This window comes from Pipra filicauda, unplaced genomic scaffold (genome assembly GCF_003945595.2).
Source record: "Pipra filicauda isolate LSUMZ 115617 unplaced genomic scaffold, ASM394559v2 scaffold81_size6448238_pilon, whole genome shotgun sequence".
NCBI classification, from domain to species: domain Eukaryota; kingdom Metazoa; phylum Chordata; class Aves; order Passeriformes; family Pipridae; genus Pipra; species Pipra filicauda.
Window position 1 is genome coordinate 4475710 of NW_024104998.1, and position 26456 is coordinate 4502165.

The 26456-nt window shown below is 39.7% G+C and overlaps 1 protein-coding gene across 5 annotated transcripts; it reads left to right on the plus strand.

Moving 5' to 3' along the window:
- Positions 1 to 2574: 2574 nt before the first annotated feature.
- On the plus strand, positions 2575 to 24556 carry LOC114002775 (transmembrane protein 68-like). Of its 5 annotated transcripts, none has more exons than XM_039390418.1 (8): positions 2578 to 2712; positions 6713 to 7043; positions 9399 to 9563; positions 15355 to 15485; positions 15852 to 15914; positions 18032 to 18092; positions 19885 to 20024; positions 22283 to 24556. In XM_039390418.1, exons 2-8 carry the CDS (start codon positions 6716 to 6718, stop codon positions 22385 to 22387), a joined length of 993 nt encoding a protein of 330 aa, XP_039246352.1. In that variant the 5' UTR covers positions 2578 to 2712; positions 6713 to 6715; the 3' UTR covers positions 22388 to 24556. The 5 variants fall into 5 exon arrangements, 3 of the variants coding, with proteins under 3 accessions (XP_039246352.1, XP_027604826.1, XP_039246353.1); XM_039390419.1 differs by lacking the exon at positions 2578 to 2712 and adding an exon at positions 2960 to 3064; XR_005566895.1 differs by lacking the exons at positions 19885 to 20024; positions 22283 to 24556 and adding an exon at positions 17502 to 17699 and having other exon boundaries at positions 2575 to 2712.
- The last annotated feature ends 1900 nt before the right edge of the window (positions 24557 to 26456 follow it).

Below are 26456 nucleotides of genomic sequence, written 5' to 3' on the forward strand. Positions count from 1 at the left end.
TCCTAATGCAATTTGTGGAAAACTGAAACTTGCTACAAAGCAGAATGTGTTTTTACAGGCTGTGGGATGTTGTTACTGGTGGGAGTGGGAGAACTTTGTGTAATCTATCCAATATGCCATTAAATGCAATCACGTCTGTTAACTTCAAACACCAAGAGAGGTAATTTTTGTGCCTCATTTTTCATTCTTGTGCTTTTAATACCTACATAATCTTTCCCCTCAACATCCTAAAAAGTTACATAGTATCTAAGGAACTGTATACACCATTTGCCCATTTTTCACTAGAAAACTAAATCTACTCTTTGGATTAGAATAAATTCTTCCCATGCTGCTTCTCCACAAATATTTTTTGCACATCTGGAGAAGGGAGCAGGATAGACAGGTGAGTTATTTCCCTGGAGCAAAAAGACAAGAATCCTGTCCTGAAAAAAATCTCAAATCTCTCCTAAGGTGTAGGTATTTTTATTTGAACACCTTAACTATAATTGCTGTATACAGGCAGAAGGATTTTTCTCCCAGCAGAGACTCGACATGCACAGGAAATGATAAACTGAAGCAAACCAAGATGCAGACTGATACACCTGGACAGGAACAGGAATTCAAACCATGAAGTTGTATTACACAACTAATTTCTGTTAGTTGTCTTCTGTCACAGTTGTCTGAAGGGTATTTTCTGGGATCTCAATACGATAGACAAAGTTATTATTGAGAAAGAGGAGTGATGTATATGTGATTTTTCTAATAAAAAATTTTAATCAATTTTTTCCAGAAACACTGTAATACTGCTCTAATAATAAGCAGCTACTATACTATTTTAGTGGATCCCTCTAAATTTTTACTATTTTTAGCACAACATTATAGAAATTAGAACTAGAAACTGATATTATAGAAACTAGGGCTTGCCATACAAATAGAATTGTAATTGCAAATCAAACCACTCCCCTGCTACCCTTATTTTTAGCCTCTCCATCAAACAACAAAAAAGAAATTAAAAACAGCAAATGCAAATGACCTGTGCCTGCCTCAAAATGAAATTAACATTTACGACTCTTTTTGGGTATAGTTTGCCCAGTGAACAATGCAGGGAAATCCTGTTTTCATAACTTTTTGCATATAAGGTCTATCCAGCTCAAACTACATGCTTTTCCATTGAGGAAAAATATCCTACTGGTAACACTGGAAAAATAATAAGATCATAGAATCATAGACTATCCTGAGTTGGAAGTGAACCACAGGCATCATCAAACCCCAACTCCTGGCCCTGCATGACAGCCCCAGGAGTCAGACCATGTGCCTGAGAGTGTTGTCCAAACACTTCTTGAACTCTGGCAGGCTTGGTGCTGTGACCAATTAATTGAGTGACAGTGCAAACAGACTTATACAAATGCACAGCTGAGCAGCCGCAGACGTTGAACAGGCAGATGATGTGAATGTAGAAGACAGCCAGTCGGAAAAGAACGGGAAGCACAGATCTGAAAGAGCTCACAACCAGTTCTGGCCAGTTCACCTCTGCTAAAGTTGAGGAAGCAGCCATGGTGGAGTTACATGTCGTCCCAGAAGGTAGGGAAGCTACATCAACCTCTGTGTTTGGAGCTGCACCTGGCGCCACTGGAACACTGCTTATTTCTTTGACTGATTTTTAGTTTTTCTTTATATATAAATCCAGGGATCACATCCAAGTCTGCTGGCCAGTCAGGAATACCTTAACAGCTCCGTGAATGCCACGTTCGAAGTGCAAGCTGTCCAGAACGCCGACTGCCTGCAGTGGGAAGGAGTGGGTAGTCCTCCAGCGGTGGGTATGAGTGGGTACTCCTGCAGCAGTGGTACCAGGTACGGCTGCTGTTGCTGCTGCTCTGGCAACACCGGTGGGGCTGGAGAAGCGGGCTTACACTCACCCCAGGCTGGCAGGTACTGGGAAGGGGTGGCTGGGAAGTGAGTGGTGCTGAAGGCAGCATGGTGAACGGGTGGGACCCAGTATTTTCCAGCGAGCACCACAGCCGAGCGGCTGAGGGAGCTGGGGTTGTTCAGCCTGGAGGAGTCTCAGGGCGGACCTTATGGCTCTACAGCTGCCTGAAAGGAGGTTGTAGCCGTGTAGGGGTCGGTCTCTTCTACCAGACAACCAGTGACAGGACGAGAGGACATAGTCATAAATGTGCCAGGAGATTACACATTGGAATGTGCTGTCCGGGGAGGTGGTGGAGTCACCATCCCTGGAGCTGTTTAAGGAAGGGCTGGACGTGGCACTTAGTGCCATGTTCTAGTTGACACGGTGGTGTTCAGTCGTGGGTTGACCTCGAAGATCTCGGAGTTGTTTTCCCGCCTAATGGATTCTGAGATCCCGGGATCCCGGGCGCCCCGCCCATGCCGCCCGCTCCGCCAGAGGGCGCCTCCCGCCCCGCCCGCTCGCGGAGAGCGCGCGCCCCCTGGCGGCGCCCGCGCCGCTTCCGCCGCGGCGGAAGCGTCGGGCGGTGCGCGCGGGACGCGGGTCCGGGCGGGTCCCGCGCCCCCGGCGGCGCGGAGTTCCCCGCTGCCCACGCTGCCCCCGCGCCCCCGCTCGCTGGGCGCCCTCCCGCCCTCGCCCCGCCGCCGGAGCCGCCCCGGTCCCGCCGCCCCGCGGGCACCCGGCCCCCGCGGGGGCGGCGGGCGGAGAAGTAAAACCGGGCTCCGGCAGGGACGCGGGGCCGGAGCCGGAGCCGCCTCCGCCAGGGGAAGGTGAGCGGGTGCTGCCGGGCGCGATGCGGGGGCCCAGCCCGGCTCGGCTCGGCTCGGCTCGGGCCTGGCCCCGCCGCCACCCCGCGGGTGTCTCCCGGAGGTCTTGGTCACCCCCAGGCTCAGGGCCTGGCTTTGATTCCCGTCGGGACGGGGGCTGCGGGAGCGGGGCGGCCGCGGGCGCTGCGCGGGGGCAGCCGGGCCGGGATCGCGTCCTTCGTGCCAGGAAAGGGGACTCGAGTCCCCCCACACGCCTGCAGAACCAACGTAGTCCCGCCGGCTCAGGAGCCAGGCCAGTTCTTGTGCCAAAACAAGGGCTAAACCACGCTGACTTCTAGGATCTCTCCAGTCGCAGGTGCCATTACCAGGATTATCAGGGTCTTCTTTTTTTTTTTTTTTTTTTTTTTTTGGTTGTTTTTTGTTTGTTTGTTTGTTGGGTTGGTTTGTTTGGGGTTTTTTGTGTATGTTTGTGGTGGCATTGCTGATTCTGGTGGCAATGCTCTCCGGAGCCGTGTATTTCTGTCGGCAGAGGCACGTCGTAGCTCCTGCTTTGCAGTGCCTTTCTTGTTTGGAGATACTGGAATGTCCTCCAGAGGCTTCCCTTAGACGTTTCGTGTACATGCTGGAATCGTGCTGTGCTCGGTTTACAGCAGTGTGCGTTGCTGTCCGTAATTGCTCCTTCTAGCGTGATCAGTAGGGTCTCAGTTAACCGGGATGTGCGGACTGCAGCTGAAGACCACTGTTGTAGTTTAGTTAAGGACTTTTCTGGGTTATTTGCCAGAAGTCAGTGGAAGGAATTGTTGTGTGTTAGCCTTGTTTCCACTTCACTATCAGCGTAAAGCCTTAAGAGTAAGCGTAAGTCAGTGTGTACTGTCATTAGTCAAATGAGAGACTGCATCCTTTTGAATGAGTAGAAATGTGTGAAGCTGCTGTATTAGGAAGTTAGAACTTTTAATATGTAGTTTGAACTGCACAACAGCAAGTGTGTCAGTGCTGTCAGTTAAAATATGAATGTGCTCATATTACAGGGAGATTCTGCCTGTAGCTTGGCTAAAGGTGGGACTTAGTAGTACTACACTTAGTTATACTGAACCCCGTTGTAGTTTTTAGTTTTAGTTTTAGTTTTTAGATTTTGATGGCAGATGTCAGAGAACCTCTGACAGGGAAGGCAGGGTGGTCTCTGGTTGGATGAGGTCCTTATCAGAGTGACATTGCTGGTGTGTCTAGAAGGCAGTGTGCTTTATCTTGTAGTTTTAACTGCTCTGTGCAGTCATAGGGCAGGTAGCTGTACAGTTGGAACAGACCAACGTGTTGTTACCAGTTAGTAGCATATAAGAACCATGTTGAACCTTTGTTCAGTGTGGAGCTCCTGTGCTTTTTTTGGTCATGATCTGCCTTCCCTTCTTCATTGCCATTGCAGCCACATTGCAAGGACCTTACTCCTGCTCTTAAGGAGTGGTTGTAGAGAGGGGGAAGTAGAATCTTTGCAGCAAAGGGACAGGAGGCAACAGGCACAGAGTGTAGTAAGGGAAATTCTAACTAGAATAAAGAGAAACATTTTCACCATGAAGGTATTCAAGCACTGGATTAGGGGCCCAGCTTCCAAAGAAGCTGTGGAATCTCTATCCATGGAGATAATACAAACTGGACTGGATATGGCACTGAGCAACATAATCAAACTCCTTAGAAGAGATTGGACAAGTGCTGTTCAATGAGCCTTTCCAGTGTGAATTATTCTATGATTCCCTTTAAGATGAGTAAACAACACTGTTCAGAGTAGAGCTGACTGTCCCTAAGAGAAGGCAGTACTTTAGATCTTGCCTCTGGCTGGTAGCACACAAGATGTCAGATTTTAATTTCTGTTCCAGGTTAGCACATAAATATGCAAGTAAACTTTTAAAACTGTGATGATTGCATTTGAGGTATTACATGGAATAGGCAAGAGGACACGTAATATTTTTGCAAGCCTGACATGTGTAGACAGGACTTTAAATTTACTTGATGGGGATTTTGGGTTTGGAGAAAGCCGTAAACAACTAAAAATATGACCAGTAGGAGAGTACAGTTTAAGTAATCTTTTAAGCTACATAATCACCTCTCAGTTTTGAAAAAATGTTTCTGTGCCATAACCCATGCTCCATATTGTTCTCTAGGTGGTAGGCGGAGCCACTGTAGAAGTCCAGGCATAACAATCTGATAAATATTGTGGTGTTGAATGCTACTCCTAAATCCTACTTGGTCTCACAAGTTGTGTTTCTTATACTTGCTGTGGGTGTTTGCTGCCTGACAGGTTCTGGAGTTCAGCTCTGGCAACAGGAATGAGAAGGAGCTTTCTCTTGCTCTCCCACATGCTCACTCTCTCCCTTCCTTTCCCGCTAATGCACACCCCCAAACACAAGTGCATGAAATCTGTGAAGTGCATGTCACTAATGCTATGTGCTTATACACTGCTGAAGATAAATCAGCTGCTGGTCACATTGTCATGCTGAGTAGCAAAGAACATGATGAGGAGCAAAATATTATAAGCCTGAATTAGTGGAACAGGCATGGATCGCTGAAGCAAAATCCTTGTAATGAGATCACCTTTCTTCTCATTAATAGGAGTTATCTTGAGCAATGTGGGTGGAGGCCGATTTCAAATCCAAAGGAAAAGGTACATCCTTGGTCTGTGAGAGAGTGAGGGAAAACTGAGATGGGGAAATAAGTGAGATGAGTTCTGGTATAGTCCGTGTTTCAATGTCTCGTAGCAAATGTCGAGTAAAACTGATCTGCTTCATAACTTTTGTTGTCATTGGGGTTCTGATAGTATTAACAAACTTTCTGAATTTCAGTCATTTGTTGCATGCAAAAACAGAGCGAGAGTAAAGGCATGATTGACATATGTCAGTCTAATATCAGAGCTCTGCAGTCATACATGTTGTAAGTCACATTCTAATAAAAAACCAAACCACAACAACCTTGAGCTTAGATTCTTTCAGAAATATTGTTCTTAATGTGTTTCTCCCTACAATCCTGTGTTATAGTTGCAACGTGTTTTTCTTCTTGAAAAACTTCTACTAGTCCTGACTAGCAGAATGTCAAGTCTTATCCTAGTCTAGAATAAAGTGGTGGTTAACTTTTGTTTCTCAAGATATTAAGCACTGTAGCTAAAATAGCCAAGCATTCAGGTTGTCTTGTATTTGTAAGGTGAAATGAATAGCAATTTTCCCCCTAAATCATACAAAGCTAAGAAAAGTCTTTCTCCAGAGTTATAGAAAGCCTGAAATACCAACCCAGAGAGGTCTAGTCCAGGAACTTCTTAGGAACTGGCACTGGAGAAGAGAAATTCTTATACATAGAGTAAAGCCAGAGCAGTTAAATCTTTTAGAGGACTTTTTTTTCCCCCCATGTCTTTCCTGCTGCCTCTCTGTTGTGCTCTGGGTCTTCCAGATACAGTTAAAAGTCTCTCCAAGCCTGAGAGTTTCTTATTTGAGACCATCTTCTTACTAAGTCATCGTATGGTTGTGGAAGTGTTCACTGGGGTTTCTTTTTTACAGCACTGGATTTGAGATTGTTCTGTTTCTTGTTGTAGTTAATGCTTGGGAGAAGGTTTCGTTTTACTATAACAATAAATTAGACTAATCAATACAGCTTTCTGAAAATCGAAAATACAGTATTAATTGGTGTTGGTAACAATATAAATGTTCTGAATCTGTGTAAGTTGAACAGTTTTCAATGAGATAAAATCTTAGCCTGAGATTAAGCTGTTGCACTGTCTTTCTAAATTAGAATTGTCAACATTTCAAGTACACAAAAGAAAAGGACTATAAAGTTCAAGTATATGTTTCTAGTAGGTGCTGCTGGGGTGTGGGGGGTAAGTGGTATGTGAATAAAATGCATATATGCATATATGAAATACATATATAAATAAATATGAAATACATATATAAATAAATAAAGACAGGTCTATCTTTTTAGAAGATTTATTCATCTACTTTTTTTTTTTTTTTTTAAACTTGAACAGGAAATGACAGGTGGAAATGAATCCTGTATTGCAGGACCGATACCTATGTCCTACTTAACTTGCCTGACTTACATTCTGCAAGAATGGACTGGCGTGGAGCATATTGGAGATTATCTGAGTTATGCATTCTACCTTGTATGGGTGCTTTTTCCACTTGCAGTAGTTTTTATACTTCCAGGAGTTATTGTTGCCCTCTTCTACATTTCCATTCTCCTTCTTCATATTTATAAAAGGAAGAATGAAATAAAGGAAGCTTATTCTCATGATGTTTGGATTGGTGGAAAAGAAATGTTGGCTACCCTATGGGACGGACACGGAAGAATATGGCATGGTAAGCAAGATCTGACTTTCATTAAAACCTGCTGAAGCTCTTATTCCTCATTTACCTTTCAAGATTATCATTATATACCTGATTGTTGCTGCTATTGCATGCTAGTTTTCTTTCTGTTTTATCAATGACTGCCAGTGGTGCTTGAGAGAAAAAAAAAAAGCCATTGAGTCTTTTTTTGTATTGTAAAATTTTTGCCTTATGCATTTATTCCTTTGCTGCTACAAATGAGATCTTTCTTCTGGTTAAATATATAGGCTATTTTTAATTGCCTTTTTTTTTTTCTATGTTTTATAACAACCCCTGGATTTTCTCATTTGAAGAAGACCTGAAATGTCCGTTATGTTAAAAATTAGATCAATTATCTGTATTATTTCATAATCAATATATGAAGACTGGAAGTTAAATGCCAGTTCCTTGATAGCTAGTATGTCAGCACATATTAGCATAATTTAATTGCGCTTAAACATTTTTTTACATAAAGTGCCAAGTGAGGGCTAAGAGGAATGCCAAGTGTCAATTCACTCACTAGTTGCTTCTTGAAATTAACTTTAGAGCCTGTTACAGGACTCTACTTTTTTATTTTCTTTCTGTCTTTATTTTGGACAGCTACTTTCTCTACTAGAATGTCAAAACTAAGGGCCCTGTTCCTTGTCCTTCTACTACTATTTCTTTATAAAGACAGACTTAATAAATGATTTGGCTTTTCTTTCTGAGGAAATCATAAGCCTCTTTCGGAGCTATTCAGTCTAGATGCAGCTGAAGGAGAAAGAGATGCTTAAGAGCAATTTACATAAAGAACAAATCCTTCTTGAAAATCATCTCTATTTGTTCTCTAGTCAAAGGGAAGCAGGTTTTCAAGGCATTGATAACCAGATGGTGCAGCAGCTGTATCAGATAGGCTTTGTAAGCCAAAGATGTAACTTTCAAATCTAGGAAAGTACACTACATCAAAATCAACAGCTACATCAAAGAGCTTAAAATGCTCACTTCACAATAAAAAGCTATTTACTTTTTTTCATAAGAAAATGATTTTTTTAAGGCCTTGGCTCTTTTAAACCTAGTAACTTTTTCTTTTTGTAAGGTTCAACTTTTTATTTGCACGGAAAAGATTCTTATCCAGTCCCTCAATGGCAGCTGTGACTTTTTTCTGCCCTGCCAGCTGTGTCCTTGTTATCTATACACTTCTCTTCCTAAAGAATGAAATGTTTTGCAATTATTTTTTCCCCACTTGATTAATCAATATATCACAGGAAGAGCTTTTAATCCTCAAATCTCACAGCATTATTAAAAAAAACAAATGAAAAAACAACCCCACAACCTAAAAGCCCAAAACCAATGCCCCAAATGGGTGCATGGTACCTGTAACTTTACGTTTATTATGGCAGTGCTGTATGTATGATTGGCTGGCATGGAGCACAGTTAGTGGTCACTTGGGGTGGTACAGATGATACACTTGCAATATGCTGCAGCTCCACATGTATACAAAGTAAAACAGAGGGAGAAGAGTCAAGAGTACCTTCAGAATTAAAAATAAATTAATGAATAGGAATTGCAAACCTAGTTAACTTTGTAAGTGACAGGGTTTGGTTGGTTTTTTTGTTGTTGTTTTTGGTTTTTTTTTGTTTATTTATTTTACAAAAACCATGAACAAGATACTGTAACAATACTACTGGATATTAACTGAATATGTTCTATACTGATGCATTTTGATATTTTGTATTAACATATTCTGCACTGTTAAGTAGAAATGTAAGTTCAGTAAGAAACTTATTGTGTTTATGTGTTTTTCAGCTAAGCATATAATGCCCCAACTAGCTTTTAGTGCTTAGTGATGGAAAACTGGAGCAGGTATAACTTGGATACAAATAGCAAAGATAAGCTTCATACCCTGGAGTAAAAGGAGACATGTAAATGGATGCTGTCATGTCAAATCTTCTTAAACAGTCACTGGTGGCAATGAACTTCAAAAGGTTAATAATAGCTTGAAATAGTTGTTTTACCACTTCAGCCCTTGTTGTGATTTCTCTTGAATGATTGATTCAGAGGACTTTGCAGCCTTGAAGACAGTGAACTGAAAAAATAAGGGAAAATGGTATAGTTCAAGACAGTGAGACTGGATGTTTTAATTTATTTTTTAGTTCTTTTTTTAAGTGTGGCACTTCTACCTTAAATTAAACTTTTAATTTCTATGGAGTAACTTGTATTTCCTGTATATGGTGCGAGTTGCCTCTTGACTAGTGCAAAGGTCACTTTGCTTGTACCACTTCTCAATACCTATAGGTTTCAGCTTGCTATGAGTTAGTTTCTTTAGGATAGATTTATATCAAACTTTGACATCTGTTACACTTTTAACAGGTTATGAGCTTCATGGTGTCAAAAATATTCCTGAAGGACCAGGGCTTGTTGTGTTTTATCATGGAGCTACTCCTGTTGATTATATCTATTTCATGGCTAGACTTCACGTGACAATGAAGAGACACTGCTGTGTAGTAGCTGATCATTTCGTCTTTAGATTACCAGGTAACATACTTTATTATAAACAAGCAGTTTTGGAACTCTTACTTTAATTTTTTAATGGTGTAAGTAATAAAAATTGTATCACAAGAACACAGCTTTTAGAACAGACATTCAGACAAATTTAGTGAAAGTGTTGAAGTAGAGCTGCCTCTCACATGTTCTTTACAACCAAGAATGAGTTTCCAAGACTAGCCCATGCAAGGATGGGTCATACTCCTCTCTGGGTAACATCTTCCAATGACTCTAGGGTGTTTAGAAATAAATAGGAGATCATAGGAGAAACAGTTGTCTCTCTATTAATCATTAGCAAAGACTTCAATAAGATGTTTCTTTTTTATTAATATAGTCAGAATCAGTGGTGTAACCTGATTAACAATTAAACTGTTTGGAATCAATGCCCTTAAAGTTAAAAATACTAGTCTGAAGAGACAATGTATTTTCTTATCCCACCCAGTTGAGTATGGTGAGCAGGGGAACCTGTCTCCAGGAAGACTGTTTTGAGTAGAATTTCAAAAAGAGGAAAGCTGTAGAAGTGTCCAACATGTTCACGGTGACACACGAGGTGAAGCATCAGGAAAATGAGAAATATCTTTAGGGCAATATTTTGACTGGACTACTGAAATACACTGCTGATGGGTGAAATTAATTATGTGAGGGGTTTGGTTTTTGTGTGTGTGAAATACAGTAGTACCCAGTTCTTTTCCCAAGTTCAGTTTGTGACTAAAAACTTGTCAATTCACAAAATTAATTACAAGGAGTGTTCTGTAGTGTATTCATGCTTTTAGTGGAAACGACTCAGAAAACTATTGTTTTGTCAATAGTTTTATTTCCTAGTCCACAAGATACTAGTATCTTCCTTCAGCCTTAGTCCCTGAAAACAACACTTTCATCCTGATCGCAGCGTGGCTTTGCCTCTACAACTCCTTTTGCCAACAGATTCAGATTTGTGAGTTAGTTATCCAGTCTTTTGTATACAGCTGACCAGTACAGCCTATTTCATAATGCAGACTTGGCTCCATGTTGTATCTATTAATACTTATGCACAGTTGTTTATCAGATGGTAGATTATGTTGATTTTCTCCATTTCTGCCTTGAAATAAGGTTCTAAGTGTGAGTCCCCCAAATATCATTTAGTAGCATTGCAAGACATCTGACTGAATGGCTGATCTCGAAGAACTGAGTTCAGCAGTACAACATCTACCTAACAGCTGGTTTCTACAGGCGTTCCTGAGGGATTGATGCTGGGATCACTGTTGCTTAGTGTTTTTATTGTACCCCTGGATGAAGGGTTGGAGGATGCACAGCAAATTCACCGATGATACCAAACTAGAGGAGCCGTCGATATACTGGGGGTTAGAGCTTGTGTTCAGAGAGACTTCACAGAAATGAACGGGCAGAAACCTCATGAAAGTCAGCAAAAGCAAATGTAAAGTTGTGCATTTGGGATAGAACAATTCCATGCAACAGTACCCTGGGTAAAAGGTGGCTCTGCAGGAAAGGACTTTGCCCTTTAGTGGACCACAAGTTGGGTGTGAGTCAGCAGCGTGTGTTTGCAGCAAAGAAGATGAACTGCACGCTGAGCTTTTTTTAGCATGACTGTAGCCACCAGGTTGAGCGAAGGTTTTTTCCCTTGGCTTGACACCTGTGCAAGCACATCTCCCAGTATGGTATCCAGTTTTGGACTCCCCAGTACAGGACACACTGACACACTGGAGTGTGTTCAGTGGATGATGGAGGGCTGGAGCACACAGTGTATGCAGAGAGGCTGAGAGAACTGGATTTGTTTGATCTGTACCAGATCAGGGTGGGGGAAGATATTGTTGCTGTCTTCAACAACCTAACGGGAGGGTGCAGAGAAGAGGGAGTCAGACTCTTCTGACAGGTGCACAGTGGTAGAATGAGAAGCAAGACAGACCAGTTGCAACACAGGAAATTTTGATTAGACATGTGGAAAGGTACTTTACCATTAGAGTGATCAGACACCTGAACAGATTGCTAAGACAAGTTGGGGAATCTGCATCCCTGGAGACTTTCAAAACTCTACTGGGTGAGGCCCTGAGCAGCCTGATCTAGTTGAACCCGCTTTGTGTGGGAGGTTGTACAAGATGACCTCCAGAGCTTCCTTCCAATCTACATAATTCTCTGTTTCTGTGAAGGAATTAAGGCTATTCAAGGAAGACAAACCCAAAGAGCCCAGAAAATGTCCTGAATTGTTTAAAAATCTGCACAGTAATCTATGACTGGCAAGGTAGATGCTGCTTCTCTTGTGAATCAAAGCAAAGAGATTGCATAATTTTGTCCTAGTATTAAGGCTGTCTAATCTTGATTAAATCTTCAAATTAAAGTGGACACCTTTTCAGAAGATCTTTTAACCAAAAGTTATTATGCTCAATGCAGGGGAAATGGGGGAGTGATTTGGGGGTTCTGTTAGACACACTTGGATTAGATAATTTAATGATTCTTCTTGTTTTATGATTATTAAATCTACTATGAATAGCTGTCAGGACTGGCTTGTCCCATGACTCTGAATCTCCGGTCCATACCAGTATACAGTTGCCAGGGCGCAGTCTCATGGCATCCTCTGCACGAGGCACTGCTGTCCTGAATTAACTGGAGTGCGTTTGTAAAATGTTGCTGTGCCTCTTAAGGGATTCATGAGCCTGCAGTGTGTCAAACATGCCTTTCCCTACTACTTAGTCTTGAAAGATATGGCTTGATAACTTATGAAAGGGTTTCTAACCTAATAGAAGACCTCCTATCTGGAGATTCCTGCTGAACATTACCTTCTGTGATTCTGTAATGTGTCTTTCTTTCACGTCGTTTCAAAAGGAAATTATTTGATTGTCTCAGTTTATTCTGTGTCGGCATTAAGTATGCTTTTGTTACTTGTATTTTGTGGGAGAAGGATATGAAATATGGTCATGTGGCTTCTTTTTTTACTTTTTCCTTTAATAACTTGAGGTTAGCCACAGGGAAAAAACCCAAAACAATATTCCAGGTTTCTGGTTCTTTTGGATTCTTAGCCATGTAATGCTCAGGAATACATTAATTTTTCTAAGGTTGAGCTAAGGGAAAGTCTTTTCCCCAAGAATACAGTGAGGGCTAAGATTTCACTTGTGTTCTTTTCCATCACCCTCCCCTAAAGTATGGGCTGTATTTGATTCCTAGAGTCATCTAGGAACCCCTGTTTAAAAGGTTGCCTTCTATTTTGGGGCAGCCCCTCTCCTGTAATGTCCCAGAGGAAAGGGGCTGTGGCTCCTCATCTGTTACTTTGCAACACCTTGTATATGTGTCTTGTGGACTAGATGCTCTGCAGACATAAACATGTGGTTACCTACAATTGTGGAAGGTTGGATTCAATGATCTAAATGATTCCTCTCTGTCTGTGATCCTAAAGGTCAACAACCATGGAAAAAAGATGACATACTTGCCATCTTGCTAAGAGGGGACTGAGAAGCCCTGATGTTACAGTCATTTGGGCTAAGTTAGAGAAAAGTGTATGGTGCACATATTGATAGCAGTGTTAAGGCATTACTGGGTACTCTCCTAAGGGTTTTCAAACATTGATGCAGACACAATATTGTGGAAAATAAAGGAAGAGTCTGTTGGGGCAAAGGGCAGAGTCCAAGTTAGACTGTGGAATAAAATTTCTGGCTATCCCAAAGAATTAGCATCCCTTCATGCTCTGGAAGGCTGAAAAATTGTGTTTAGATAATTTTGAGAGTTGTTTTGTTGTTTAAAATGGAAAAATAGATTCTTGGTCACTTACATGCAACAGCCAGGTACTACCCCAGTGTTTTTTCGGACTTCATGATGACCTTTGCCTTGGGCACAGGTAGCCTGGCTGTCCCTTCAGGGCCACTGCACTAATTTCTGTCTCTCTGCTGCTCTGAGGGAGACAGGTTCTTCTTCCTTGCTACTGGAGCAGAGACATTGATAGTGATGTATGTTCTGCTGCCTAGGTTATGAAGTACAGCTCAGAATATAAAGTTTATACTGAAAGCCAAGGGGGGAAATACATCTGAGAAATTTTGTGGAGACTTGAAACCTCCCCCCACAACTTTTCTGTAGTACAAATTTTTGCCTGTATTCTGTCTATATTCTGTTCTTTTTTTTTATTGATCCATGAACTAAACAGACTCGTGATATTCTTCTGTCACATGCACCTTTCCGCCCACCCCTTTCTCAGCATATCCAATGAAGAAAAGAAGGTTGGAGTCTCTTTTCCTGCTCAGCCAACCCTTCAACGGTTTTGTCTATCTCTTGAGCTCACTGATAGGAAGGACTTAGAGACAGGCAGCTTCTTACCACCAAGTACTTTCCAGAGAGCTTTAATTAGTTTGGGAATACAAAACATTGTAAAAACCAGCTGTTGAAGATCCCACAAACAAAACACCTGAAAGAAATGAATTTACTTTAGGATAACTGTATTTCAGGTGTCCTCTGTGCAAACGCTATACTAGATGAAGATTGCGAATGTCACCAGCAGTGTGCGAGACGGGCACAGCAAAATATGTGACAGGTGTAGTGCAGCTTGTGTTTGTTCTGTTGTCATGTTTGTGGACAGATCATGACTGTGTATAGAGATGAATCAGGGGTAATTATACTCACACCAACAACAAAGACTAGTTAGAGATCAGATTTTAGTTAAGAATAAACTAATGATATGTTGCCTCATGCTTTTCTTCTCAAGCCCTTAGTTTATGCGAGCTGTAAGGGAAGACAGATCTGTCTTCCTAACTGTATTTCTAACACTTCTTCAGCATGTGAGTGTATGTAACAAACGTGTGTTCGTAGTAACATCTTTTAATTTGTTATTGAGAGGCAAACTGGACTAGATCAGTTCTGTTTCCTTGTCTGTGACTGATAAGGTTGTTTGCCTCAGTGGGAAACTTCCAGAAAAAGAAATAATGTTTCCCATGCTGCTCAGACGTCCAAAGTTCCCATTTTGGTATGTAGTACTCAAAAATACTGTATGAATTTGAAATTTATTGAACCAGTTAACAGGACTGATTTCCTGCAAACAGAGTTTAATGCTAGTTATGTCCTTTAATCTTAGTCTAAATTCATCAGGTATGCTCCCATTTGATGCTTGTAAGCAAATTTTTGATGTTCTGCTGTTTCTTGGAGAGTGGGGTCAGTATGACGTTTCAAATTCAAGATGATAGGAGGAGTTTATGTAACCTTAGGTTAAAAAAATCAGTTATAATATTAACAGAAGATGAATATACCCAATTCAGGCTTGCCAGATCTTTGTATGAAAGGTACTCACAGGTACTCACAGACTAAGCCAGGGAGTCAAGTGCTGCAGTGATCTGTAATGCAGAGAATGACAAAGAAAATGAATCATTCTCCTTTTGCACAACTGGGCTTTGCCAAAGTTCACAAAACAAAAAAACCACAACGATTTGCTGGTATTGCTTCTCGTTGTATTTTATTTGGACTGTGCTACATTTGAACAGTAGAGCTTGGGCAAGGAGCCAGTGCCCTGGAGCCAACTTAACTCCTTTGAAGGAACACCTGAAAGATGTTGCAGTGCCAATTTTTTTCCGTTTAGTCCTGACAGTGAGGTATCACCTCACTGTACTATGACAAAAAGCCGCCGAAACCCTAAATCATCAACTTTGCAGACTAAAATCTATAAGCACAACTTAATGCTTCAGTCCCTCTTGGGGACTTGGGGCTACAGCTTGTTAGACAAATAAGTTTTAGCCATACTGTTCTGTGTTGGGAATCTGTACTCAATAGCAGTATGAATGAACATTTTCTGAATTAATATTGTCTTACCCTACAGGTTTTAAGATATTACTTGATGTACATGGAGTTATACCTGGACCAAGAGAAGCTTGTGTCAGTACTCTGAAGGAGGGCCACTTGTTAGCCATTGCCCCAGGTGGAGTTCGGGAAGCACTCTTTAGTGATGAGATGTACACTATTTTGTGGAGTGATCGGAAAGGCTTTGCTCAGGTGGCCATTGATGCAAAAGTGGTAAGTATGACAGGTCATGGAAGAGAAGCAGAGAATGCTAACTTACTGGTACTTTGTTCCAGGGAAAGCTGTTTTGATTATTGTATATTTGCTGTTACATTGACTGTCATGAGTATGGTCTACTTGCTCTCATAACTGCACTTCAGTACTCTGAATTAATATTGTCTTACCCTACAGGTTTTAAGATATTACTTGATGTACATGGAGTTATACCTGGACCAAGAGAAGCTTGTGTCAGTACTCTGAAGGAACTTGTTAGCCATTGCCCCAGGTGGAGTTCGGGAAGCACTCTTTAGTGATGAGATGTACACTATTTTGTGGAGTGATCGGAAAGGCTTTGCTCAGGTGGCCATTGATGCAAAAGTGGTAAGTATGACAGGTCATGGAAGAGAAGCAGAGAATGCTAACTTACTGGTACTTTGTTCCAGGGAAAGCTGTTTTGATTATGTATATTTGCTGTTACATTGACTGTCATGAGTATGGTCTACTTGCTCTCATAACTGCACTTCAGTACTCTTTTTGTTGCCTTTGATAGATAAGAAGGCTTTAGAGTCAGCTAAAAATAGTGTGTTGAGGAAATACAGAGTTTAAAAGAATGAGAGATGAAATACAGGATGATTTCTGTTACAAGGGTCTGCTGTTTTACACATAACTGGTCAGGATTGTGATGGCTTAACCCCTGACCAGAATGGTTGGGAAGCAACCCTACATCAACATTTCTGTTGCTCCTTTCACTGAAGTATGCTGTGACCCAGTAGAGTATAGACTTACTGGCACTATGCACTGTATTGGCATTTTATAGTAGTAAAATCCAGGGCATACAGCGGGAGCAGCAGGAGTTCACTGGTGCGAACTGTCCCTTCAGTCGTAATGTATAGCACTGTGCTTGGTCAACAGGCAGATACTTATTCATAGGGGACCAGCCGTGAAAGGCAGAACAGTGTGTGATATATTTGAATTGTAAGTATTTTAATAATAATTTCAGAGTCCCTCTCATTCTATATTTGTACTTGAAAGGTACATGCATATGTCTGTAGCTCTGCATATACCCAATTTAAAAGTAAGTCTCACACCAAAAGTTTTATGTTTAGGTACTGTCAAAGAGAGACTAGTTAAATTTGTGGATTTTATGCAGAAATAGAATACTTTTAAGACTCAAGTGTATGTCGCTTTTCTCACAAGGAAAATAACACTGCTTAAACAGGGTGTTTTCAAGAGGTTTAGATTTTACTAATGTATTGTAATAGCATGTGAAAGGTCATACCTGAGATTCAACTATGGCTGTACTCATTACATTTATTTTATTGAATGTGTTCGGTTCCTCTTATGCACTCAAAAGGGTGTTGTAGCTTCATCACCCCCCCCAAAAAAAAAACAACTGAGAGATGCAGTGAAAAAGGAATAGTGTCAGAGGCAGGCTGAAAGTGGAAAAAATATTTTTATTTAGATTAAAAATGAACTTTAAGTCACCTTGAATTGTAAGCAGAACTCCTCATGGAAAGAAAAATGTGTCTGAAACATCAGAAAAATGTGTCTAAAATCAGAACCTTCAACTCCTTGAAATTGTCTCATTTCAGCAGTTTGTTTACCAGAATTTTTGTCATATAAGCTAACTCGGTGCATACAAAAATCTCTACTTCTATGTCAAAAGTAAAATGTTCCAGGTTATGCAACTGCACTTCCTTTTATTCTCTGTAACTGCATCGTATTATTTACAGACTTTTTTTTTTCGCCCAAAAAACCCCCAATGTGATACCTTTCTGAAAAGTTTCATGTACTAGCTCATCTCCATGCTTGTTTTTAAAAAGTTTTTAAGAATCTGAGTGCATGAAGATCCCATGAAGAGTTCTGTATTTCTGATGATGCTATGTACAGTGGGTACATGCCATAAAATGATAGTGAAAAACTTCATATAGTAGTTGCCCCCCTCACGGTTCTTGTAAATCTTGACAGCTGTTTGCAGTAAACAAAAACAGCAATAAAAACTTGAAATATTCAACACCATTCCAAGTATTCATCAGCAGAAATAAATCATGGACATGTATGACACATCATGTGTGAAGCAATACCATCAGCGTAGCAGAGACGAATCAGACAAGTTTAGTGTCCTAATCCTGTGAATTCTTCCCTTTGAGCATAACTACAAATTAGGTAAGAGGTTTAAACACTTAAGTCACAACTGTGCAAACACTGCTAGATGGGGGAGGGACTCCTAAATGCTCCATAGGTTCTGAAATTCTGGACTGCTTTGAGAAAATGGACTTGGTGAAACAGTGACTCCTTGAAATCTTGTAGTATTCTCCAGTTTGAAACCTCATGGCAGAAAGTCACAGAAGAAATTAAGAATACTTGTTTTGCTCTCTATATGTCCTTGTCTGAGACAGTCTTCTTGGATTAATTTGCTTGTTGTGTTTAAGTGAGGTAGAAGATTTTCAGTTAGAGCTATCTTCATTAAATTCTTAATTATTTTTTTTCCCTCCTAGCCCATCATTCCTATGTTTACACAAAACGTTCGAGAAGGCTTTAGGACATTAGGAGGAATAAGTAAGATATTTTCTATTTTTTTTGTAGTTTCTTTTTGCGTGTGTTTAGCCTATCTCTGTAGAAATAATTCCCATATAAATTTCAGATTTAATGCAGCCTTGTTTCTTGAGGTTTGCTCTCTGTTAGAGTTCAGAGATGTTATTAGGATTTAATATCAGCAGTAGACGTGGTATTGGCTCATCTAAATTACTTTCCATGTAAGTGTTCCTTTACAGAAGCAGTAGAAGAAAGGAAAAAGGAGCCAGAAAAAGTCAGAAAGATTTACAGCGCTTTTTTCTCTGCTTATATCTGCTAGGCCAACCCTAGGTTTTCTCCTATCTGTTAAGAAGCAAAGCAAACAGGTTTGCAGCTGACACATAATTCCTTTAAATGTTCTCCTAAAGCTCTGTACTTACACCTTTACCTGTGGTTAAATTTTGAGTGATTTGGACTATTATTTAATCTGTAATTGCTTTACTATTCTGCACTAGACCTGTAGTTCCTTACAAAAACTTGCATTTGCCAGCTCTTTTTCCTCATCTCTGTGGGACTTCCGGACAGAAAGGAATAGATGGGTCTGTGTCTGAAGCATCCAGCTCTGGGATGATTAGATGTCCACATCTCTGCTCATTTTCTAGTGTTCAACTCCCTTTTTTTTTAAGCTCTTCAACTTAATATCTAGCAGAAGGGGCCTGAACTGTCTCTTCCACACCACGTGTTCTGCCTCAAGTATGGTATCATCACTTTCATTAGAGGATTACAGGAGCAACACAGTTCTGTTTCTCTCCCCTTCTGATTAAGAACTAAATATTGCATGGAGAAAGCCAAGGCATCACATGCAGATGCTCAGAATAATTCACACATTTGTCACGTACAAAAATAAACAGCAATTAATTGTTGCTGTGTTCAGGAGAATCATCCCAAAGAGAAGAAATTTAAGCCAAAATCATTCATGCTCCTTGCATACTACAGCAGAATTGTTAGAGGAATTAAACTCTCTTTATCACTGGAGGTGTTACTCCAGTTTTAGTAGTTTTTGAATAGTTGTTTTTATAGGTTGTGTACAGATAATTCCACGTCTTGATTGATAAGGATTTTCTTATGCCAACACATCAGTTAATGGAATGTCTTGTCTGCAATTGAGAAAGATAATATTAGCAAGCATTATTCAAAGAATGTCTTCTGGGTACATTTGGGATAAATGCTTAAAAGGTGGCATGTGGCAAAGATCATGTGTCCTCTTAGAGCTGATTGAAATACCTGTTTTTTCTCTCTTTTTATATTGTTTAACTGCAACCAGTGTGTGATCTGAAAGAGCAATTCAGTGTGTTAGTATGGCTGACCTTTAGGCAGATAAGGCTATTTCTGATTCTCTAGACCACTGTGGGACTGACCAGTGCAGTCTTCCAATACTAAAGCACTTAACTAACCTGTAAAATGAGCTGAACCTGTAACCTGGTTTGCATAGCATTCCTGTCCTCTCCAGACAGGCAGCTGTTGAATTTTTCTCTTCTTCCTTCTTGTTTCAGCTACTCTTTGGAGGAAAGATTCCACACCAAGTTAGGGTAGAAAACAAGTCTGATGTTAGCATTAATGCAGCTTTTGGAAAATGAAAGTCAAAGGTAGAACACCAATTGAGATGACACATTGTTTTAAAGAGTCTGGTTTGGGGGCTAGAGTACAATTTCAATGTTGAGACATATGGGGAAAAAAACTTTACAGAATAATCTCTCTCTCTCTCTCTCTCTCTAATCCATTCTCCCCGCTCCTACCTTTCTTTCTCCTGCTTTCCCCTAAAATTTTTTCACATTAGAAATATTTAGGTCACTATATGAACGTATTAGATTGCCATTAGTTCCCCTGTATGGTGGGTTTCCAGTCAAGCTACGTACATTTATCGGAGAACCCATTCCATATGAACCAAATATGACTGCTGAGGAACTAGCTGCAAAGGTAAGATATGATATAGATTTTTATTTTGTTTTAAATATTGAATGTTCTGATAGAAAAAACTGCAATAGATTTTTCAAGTGATTTCTGCCTAGGAGCCAGTTATAAAAATTGATGGAATCATTAGTTAGTTTTGGACTTGTTTAAGTCTGAATGGCCTTAAATACTATCTTTTTATTACTACAACTTGCAGCTGTTCTAGGTCTTCTAAAGCACCCTCTAGCTTTGAGCCCTTGCTTAAAGACTTTCAGTGGATAAGATCTGATAAACCAACTTCATCCCATTGGAATATCTTCATTGAGCCCTTGGAGACACTCCCTCCCAATTTGGTGTCATCAGCAAATTTGCTGATGATGGACTCAATAATGTTCTGATAGAAAAAACTGCAATAGATTTTTCAAGTGATTTCTGCCTAGGAGCCAGTTATAAAAATTGATGGAATCATTAGTTAGTTTTGGACTTGTTTAAGTCTGAATGGCCTTAAATACTATCTTTTTATTACTACAACTTGCAGCTGTTCTAGGTCTTCTAAAGTTTATTACACCCTCTATTTGCTTTGAGAAACAACTTGCTTTAAAGACTGAAGAAGTTCAGTCAGATAAGACAGCTCTGGGTTGATAAACAGAGAAGCACTTCATCCAGGAGGAAGTGTTCTGCATCTTAGTCTTTTCAGAAAGATACGGATGAAGCCTTTCAAACAGAGCAAATCTGTGTTCACAAGCTGTTGGAATTTCATACAGTAAAAAAAATAAGTGAAATAATTTCACTGCTTTGTTTAGTGTGTTTCTATTTCCTCTAGTTTCTCACCCAACAAATTAACTTTTAAATGTTCAGATTTAGGTGCTTTGTAGAAAGGATTGTCAGGTCCTCATGTTCATTCAGTTTATTAATAGATTTCACAGTGCAAGACATAAACCAGTTAAATGGTGGAGCAGTGAGATGGAGGGGACTGAAATAACCATTTTTGAAAGCTCCACAGATTGTCACTCAGAACATTCTGAAAACTTCACTTGAGAGAAGGAGACTTCTTGACTATGCAGGTGTCAGTTTAGTTGTCTCTCCTCGTCTGTTTACCCTCTGATTAGATCTCTGCAAAATGGCTTAAATGTTTATCTTAAATTGTTTATCTGCGTTATCTTAAGCCCTGGTTATGGAAAATTGGTTGTTTCTTTTGGGGATTCAGTCTGACAGGATGTCAGAATTGTTGGCTTTCAGGAGAGAATGTGTATTTCAATGGCTTTCAAACATGCATTGGCATCTTAATTTGTGCCAACCCTCACTTGCTTCTGACTTAAATGCAAATTCTTCTGGAAAAGGCCCCTAGAATGTGACTTCCCTAGAATCCTAATTAGAGTGATTTTAAAGTTGTATCTCATGTATCATGCTATGGCACAGTATGCATTTTTCAATTTTATATAGAAAAAAATTAAGCTCACTTTTTTTACCTAATACAAATTTTAGATCTTTGGAAACACTTAGGACCAGATCTATAAAGTCCTTCTCCAGGACTTAACAGCTGATCACGTACTTCATATGAACAGTGGGAGCTTCTACCAACAATCATCTGCCCTTGCTCACCATTGGTTTACAAAGTCAAATAATTCTCTGTTCTGCCTCTGGCCTTAAGAATTCTCTAGTCTGTGCTTCTTGAGGCAGAATAGGAAGGCTACAGTGTGTCCTCACCACAACTTCTGGATAGTGCCCTGCTTTGAATGTTCCCTATAGAGCTTTTATATAATAAGAATGGCTGCTGTGAACTCCTTGGCCCGGTTGGGTTTTGAGTGAAAGTGAAGGCTGCTGTCACATGCAGCTAAGTGACCTAAGCGTCATTTACAGGACTGGTTCCTTTTGGGGACTTGGATGCAGGGATCATTGCTTCGTACAAGTCAAATGTGCTAAGACACAATGGTGTTTCCAGTGCTGCTTCTGAGTGTGTGTAGAAGGAAAGTTCATGGACACTGGAAGAGTGTTACTGATGCAAACCTGGGTGTTTTACTCTGTTTGTCATTTTATTTTTGCGTATCACTAATAGAGTTTGTGAACTCAGCTACCAGAAAAAAAAAGCACTAGTTTGTTGGTCTGTTCCATGGCAGTGTAGCTGCAATCACATCTTGTGGGCTTAAATATGGAAAAATAGTATTTTGTACTTGCAGTAGTTCTGTGGCATTTGAAAGGATGAAGAAGAGCCTAGAAATTGTGCTAATGTGTGAGCTACATAAAGATGATGTAATCTGACCAAAACCTTTTCTCTTTCCCTACAGACAAAAGCAGCAATCCAAGCTCTAATAGAAAAACATCAGAAAATACCAGGAAATATATTTAGGGCTTTAATGGAACGATTTCAAACACATGAGAAAGATGATTAAGGTCTCCTGAACTTAAACTACTATAAACTACTCTTTAGATATAATATTCTTAAAGTCACATTTGCAAATTATTAATTCTTCTAATAATAGGTTTTAAATACTGTCCTAAAGATACTGCTGTATAATTTAAGGTAGAAATCACTTGCCCTTGCCCTTTCCCCTGTCAAGTATCAAGCTCAGGAACCCAAACTTCAAATCATTCATAACGGAGCAAAGTTTAATTTTTGATAAATGCATTCCTACCTTGAAAGTGTCTGGGTCATTGTTTTTTGGTTTGTTTTTTTGGAAAGCCTTTGTGTTCATGATCTGTCCTTTTTTTTTGGTGCATTGACATCTCTCCCACCCCCCTCACCCAGAGATGGAGTCTTACTGTTTTTTATCCTCATTACTGTAAGTAGGTTTTTCAGGCCAGATTAATGCTGTGCAACACGTAGGAAAACTCTCCGTAGGTTGTTACTCTAACACTAGTGAAATACAGTCAACCTTTGGCCTGCAGAACCTCTAGCAATGACTGCAAAACCTGTGCTGGAAAGTGTTTGGTTTTACTGGGTGAGCTCAGAAAGAATTTGGAGAAGTCAAAATTGATTAGAGAACTGCAGTGATCCAAGGAAGTCTGTTACAGAAACCACTCCGATGCAGTGAATGAGAACCCTGCAACACAGCTCCTGTTTCAAGCCAAGCCATATTGGGTATCTGCTGTTCACTAGAGACTTGTCCTGTATATTTCTCATTTAATCTACAAATTCTCTTCTGAAAGAATGAGCCAAGCATTTAAATGTCAAGAAGTGGAAATGGGAGTACTGTTTTGTAAGATGAGCTCACAAAGGTTTATTTTGAAGGGAAGAAAAAATGATTACAACACTCTTTAAAAATAGAAGTTCTTTTGAAAAACAGGATAGACATTCCCAAATAGCCTTTAGATCTAGTATGTGGGTAAAGTGTTAAACATACATATTCTTCAAACAGGTATTTACATAAGTTATTAAATCAGGGTTGAGGTGGAAGTTCTATATACTTTCCTTAAGTGAAAACAATTGAATCAACAGGAAGGAGTTGCAGGATTGGGCTATTGTGCATTTACAGCAAATTGTATTGTTATATTTTTTCTGAACTAAAACCTGTGCTTTTATTTCCAATTAGGAAATATCTGAAATATTTCTTCTGATTTCCAGCAAGTTTAATCTACAGTTCTTAAATTAACATTTGGGACAGTTTTGGTTTTGGGATGAGGACAAATTCCTTAAGGAAAGACAAAAGAGGTTTTTGCTGTATGACATCGTCTCCTTTCAATATTGTTGGGGCTTGACCTTTTCTTAAAAAACCTCCACGCATGCCCTCCAAAAAAACCCCAACACCCAAATTTTGAAGGAACAGTTGTATTCGATTTAGTATCCATTCCTCTCACCATTTCAGCACATACATTGCTTTATGCTCCTTTAAATGTTTAAATTAGTGACATTACATAAGTGCATGTGGATGATGCCCTACATTAGACACTTTTGCATAAAGTGATGTTTTACTATCAGTTATGGTTTACAGGAAGCAAAAAGCTTACTTATGATGTTATTTTATATCAAAAGCATTTTATGTGGAGTTAAATTAAGTTTTTTTTAAAGCTTTGGGAAGAATCATGTTATACAAAAGCAAATGCCCATTCTAAAGTTTTTTAAATGACTTTGGTTTCATTTGAAGGCAGAATTGTGTTCTTTTTTATTTATTGGTATGTGTTTAAAAAATATTAACACAGTATGTCATTAAAATGATAATGCCAAATTCCTGCATTGGAATATAAATTAAGTATGACCTTTTTTTTAACTGTCCAACTTGAAGAAAATGTGCATCAGTCTATATTGTGAACATCTCAAAGGCAGATGAACATATTTTGTGTTGAGGTTGCATATATATGTAAAAGAAAACTCAGTCTAAAAAGTTCTGTTAGACATGAACAGACATTTTTTATCAGAGATTTTGTAAAATTTATTTTACTAAATATGTGGGCTGTTTGCTGCAATTTTGTCCCTTTAAGTATTGAAAGATGAGTAAAAAAAATGAAGGGCAGTATTGGTACTCTTTTAAGTGTTCATATTTGTATAGGCCTTTCATATTTATTTCTATATATTAAAAATGTATAGCAGACACCTTTTGAATAAAATTGACAACTGGAATAGACTTTTGAAGTTCTGTGTTGTGTTTGAACTAAATGGAATGATACGTGGCCTGTCCTACTGAGTCTTCAGTGGCTTTGAGCAGCACGTCATACCCTTGAGAAGCCCTTCTTGCCTAATGTCTGCATAGGGGGGGAAGGATCAAAACCTCAGAAGGAATGAATTAAAGGAAAAATAATTCAGACAATGGTGGAATAAAGGACAAAAGTCACATAAACAATAGGGACTGAGTTTTAATAGTTGCAGTCAGTGCTGCAGGAGGCCTTAACAGGCACTGCAATAATACTTTTTTAAGGGTCCTGCAACAGAAAATAAGTCATAAATACTGACTACTAAGGTTTATTTGTACATATTTAGTGTGTGAATGCCTACTTTATTGCATTGAAAAAGGGGACAGACCTGGAATGACACTCTCACAAATAAGGTTATAGACCAGGCATCCTTTTAGCTGATTTGGTTTACTATGCATCAGGCAGAAGTATTCAAAGGAAATTTTAGCAGCTTGAGACTAAACCACTCATTGCCTGGTTAGCCTTTGGATATGCTGAAGACATCACATGTTTTTCTCCATGCGAGCATAAGCAGGGTGTGTATTTTTAGGTTGTTTGGAAGTAGACTGACTGCTGTACTGACAGGTATTCATGATTATCTCTCAGCAAGACCCAAATCTCCTACTGGTCAATTTACTGTCCTGTTGTGTAATAGCAGAGCTCAGTCTGAACATCTATTATTAGGATACTTTCACATGAAATTAATCTCTGCAAATGCAAGGTAGAGCAGTTAATCAGCATTGTCAACACAACTGTGTGGTTCATCCAGTATTGGGTTTGCTGTACAAGTGTACCATTATGTTGCTTCATCCTATTATTCTGTATAAAAAGATACAGCTATGATGACAGTGTGTTAGCTCTAGAGGGCTTAATCACTATTAAGCCCAGCATAGACACAAGAATGCTTTTTTTGGTGTTACTTTTGCATGAAAAAATTATGGTACCAAAAGTAAATGTGAAAGTGCATGGAATTGCTACATGAGTGTAGTAGCACTGAAAATACATGTTAAGTAAGATAATTCTGCAAAACATGTCTGCTAAAACTTAATGAGGCAATCCAATGACACTTTCTTAGATCTATTCCCTTCACTTTTTTTTTTTAACTCAGAATTAGGCAAAAGAAATGACAGTCAAGATTCTGAAGGTGATCAGAGGGCTGGAGCACCTCTCATTGAAGACAGACTGAGAGAGTTGGGGTTGTTCAACCTGAAGAAGAGAAGGCTCAGGAGAGAGTTTAGAGCAGCCTTCTAGTACCTAAAGGGATCCTGTAAAAGAGCTGAAGATGGGCTTTTGACAAGGGTATGTAGCAACAGGACAAGGGGCATTGGCTTTAAACTGAAAGAGGGCAGTTTAGATATTAGGAAGAAATTCTTTACTGGGAGGCTGGTAAGGCACTGGACCAGATTGCCCAGAGAAGTTGTGGATGCCCCATCCCTGGCAGCATTCGAGGCCAGGTGGATGGGGCTTTGAGCAACATGGTCTAGTGGAAAGTGTCCCTACCCATGGCAGGAGGGTTGGAACTGGATGATCTTGAAGGTCCCTTCCAACTCAAGTCACTCAGTGATTCTATGATACTTTTCTCCTCACTCATGGGTTATTTGCAGTATTAGCTTGTCTGCCTTTTTTTTTTCTTTTTTTTTTCTTTTTTCTTTTTTGAATAATTTTGTTTTGCACAGGTGGTTGCAGATTTATCACAACTTTGAATTTTGTTACAGCATACATCACATGCATACTGTATGTTACTTCATGAAACATTTTAAAATTATTATAATCATCCCTTCATGTCAGAAAATTGGTCAGAAAGATGTAATAAGCTTTGGAACTGTAAGGATAATTTTCTTAAAACCTGAAGTG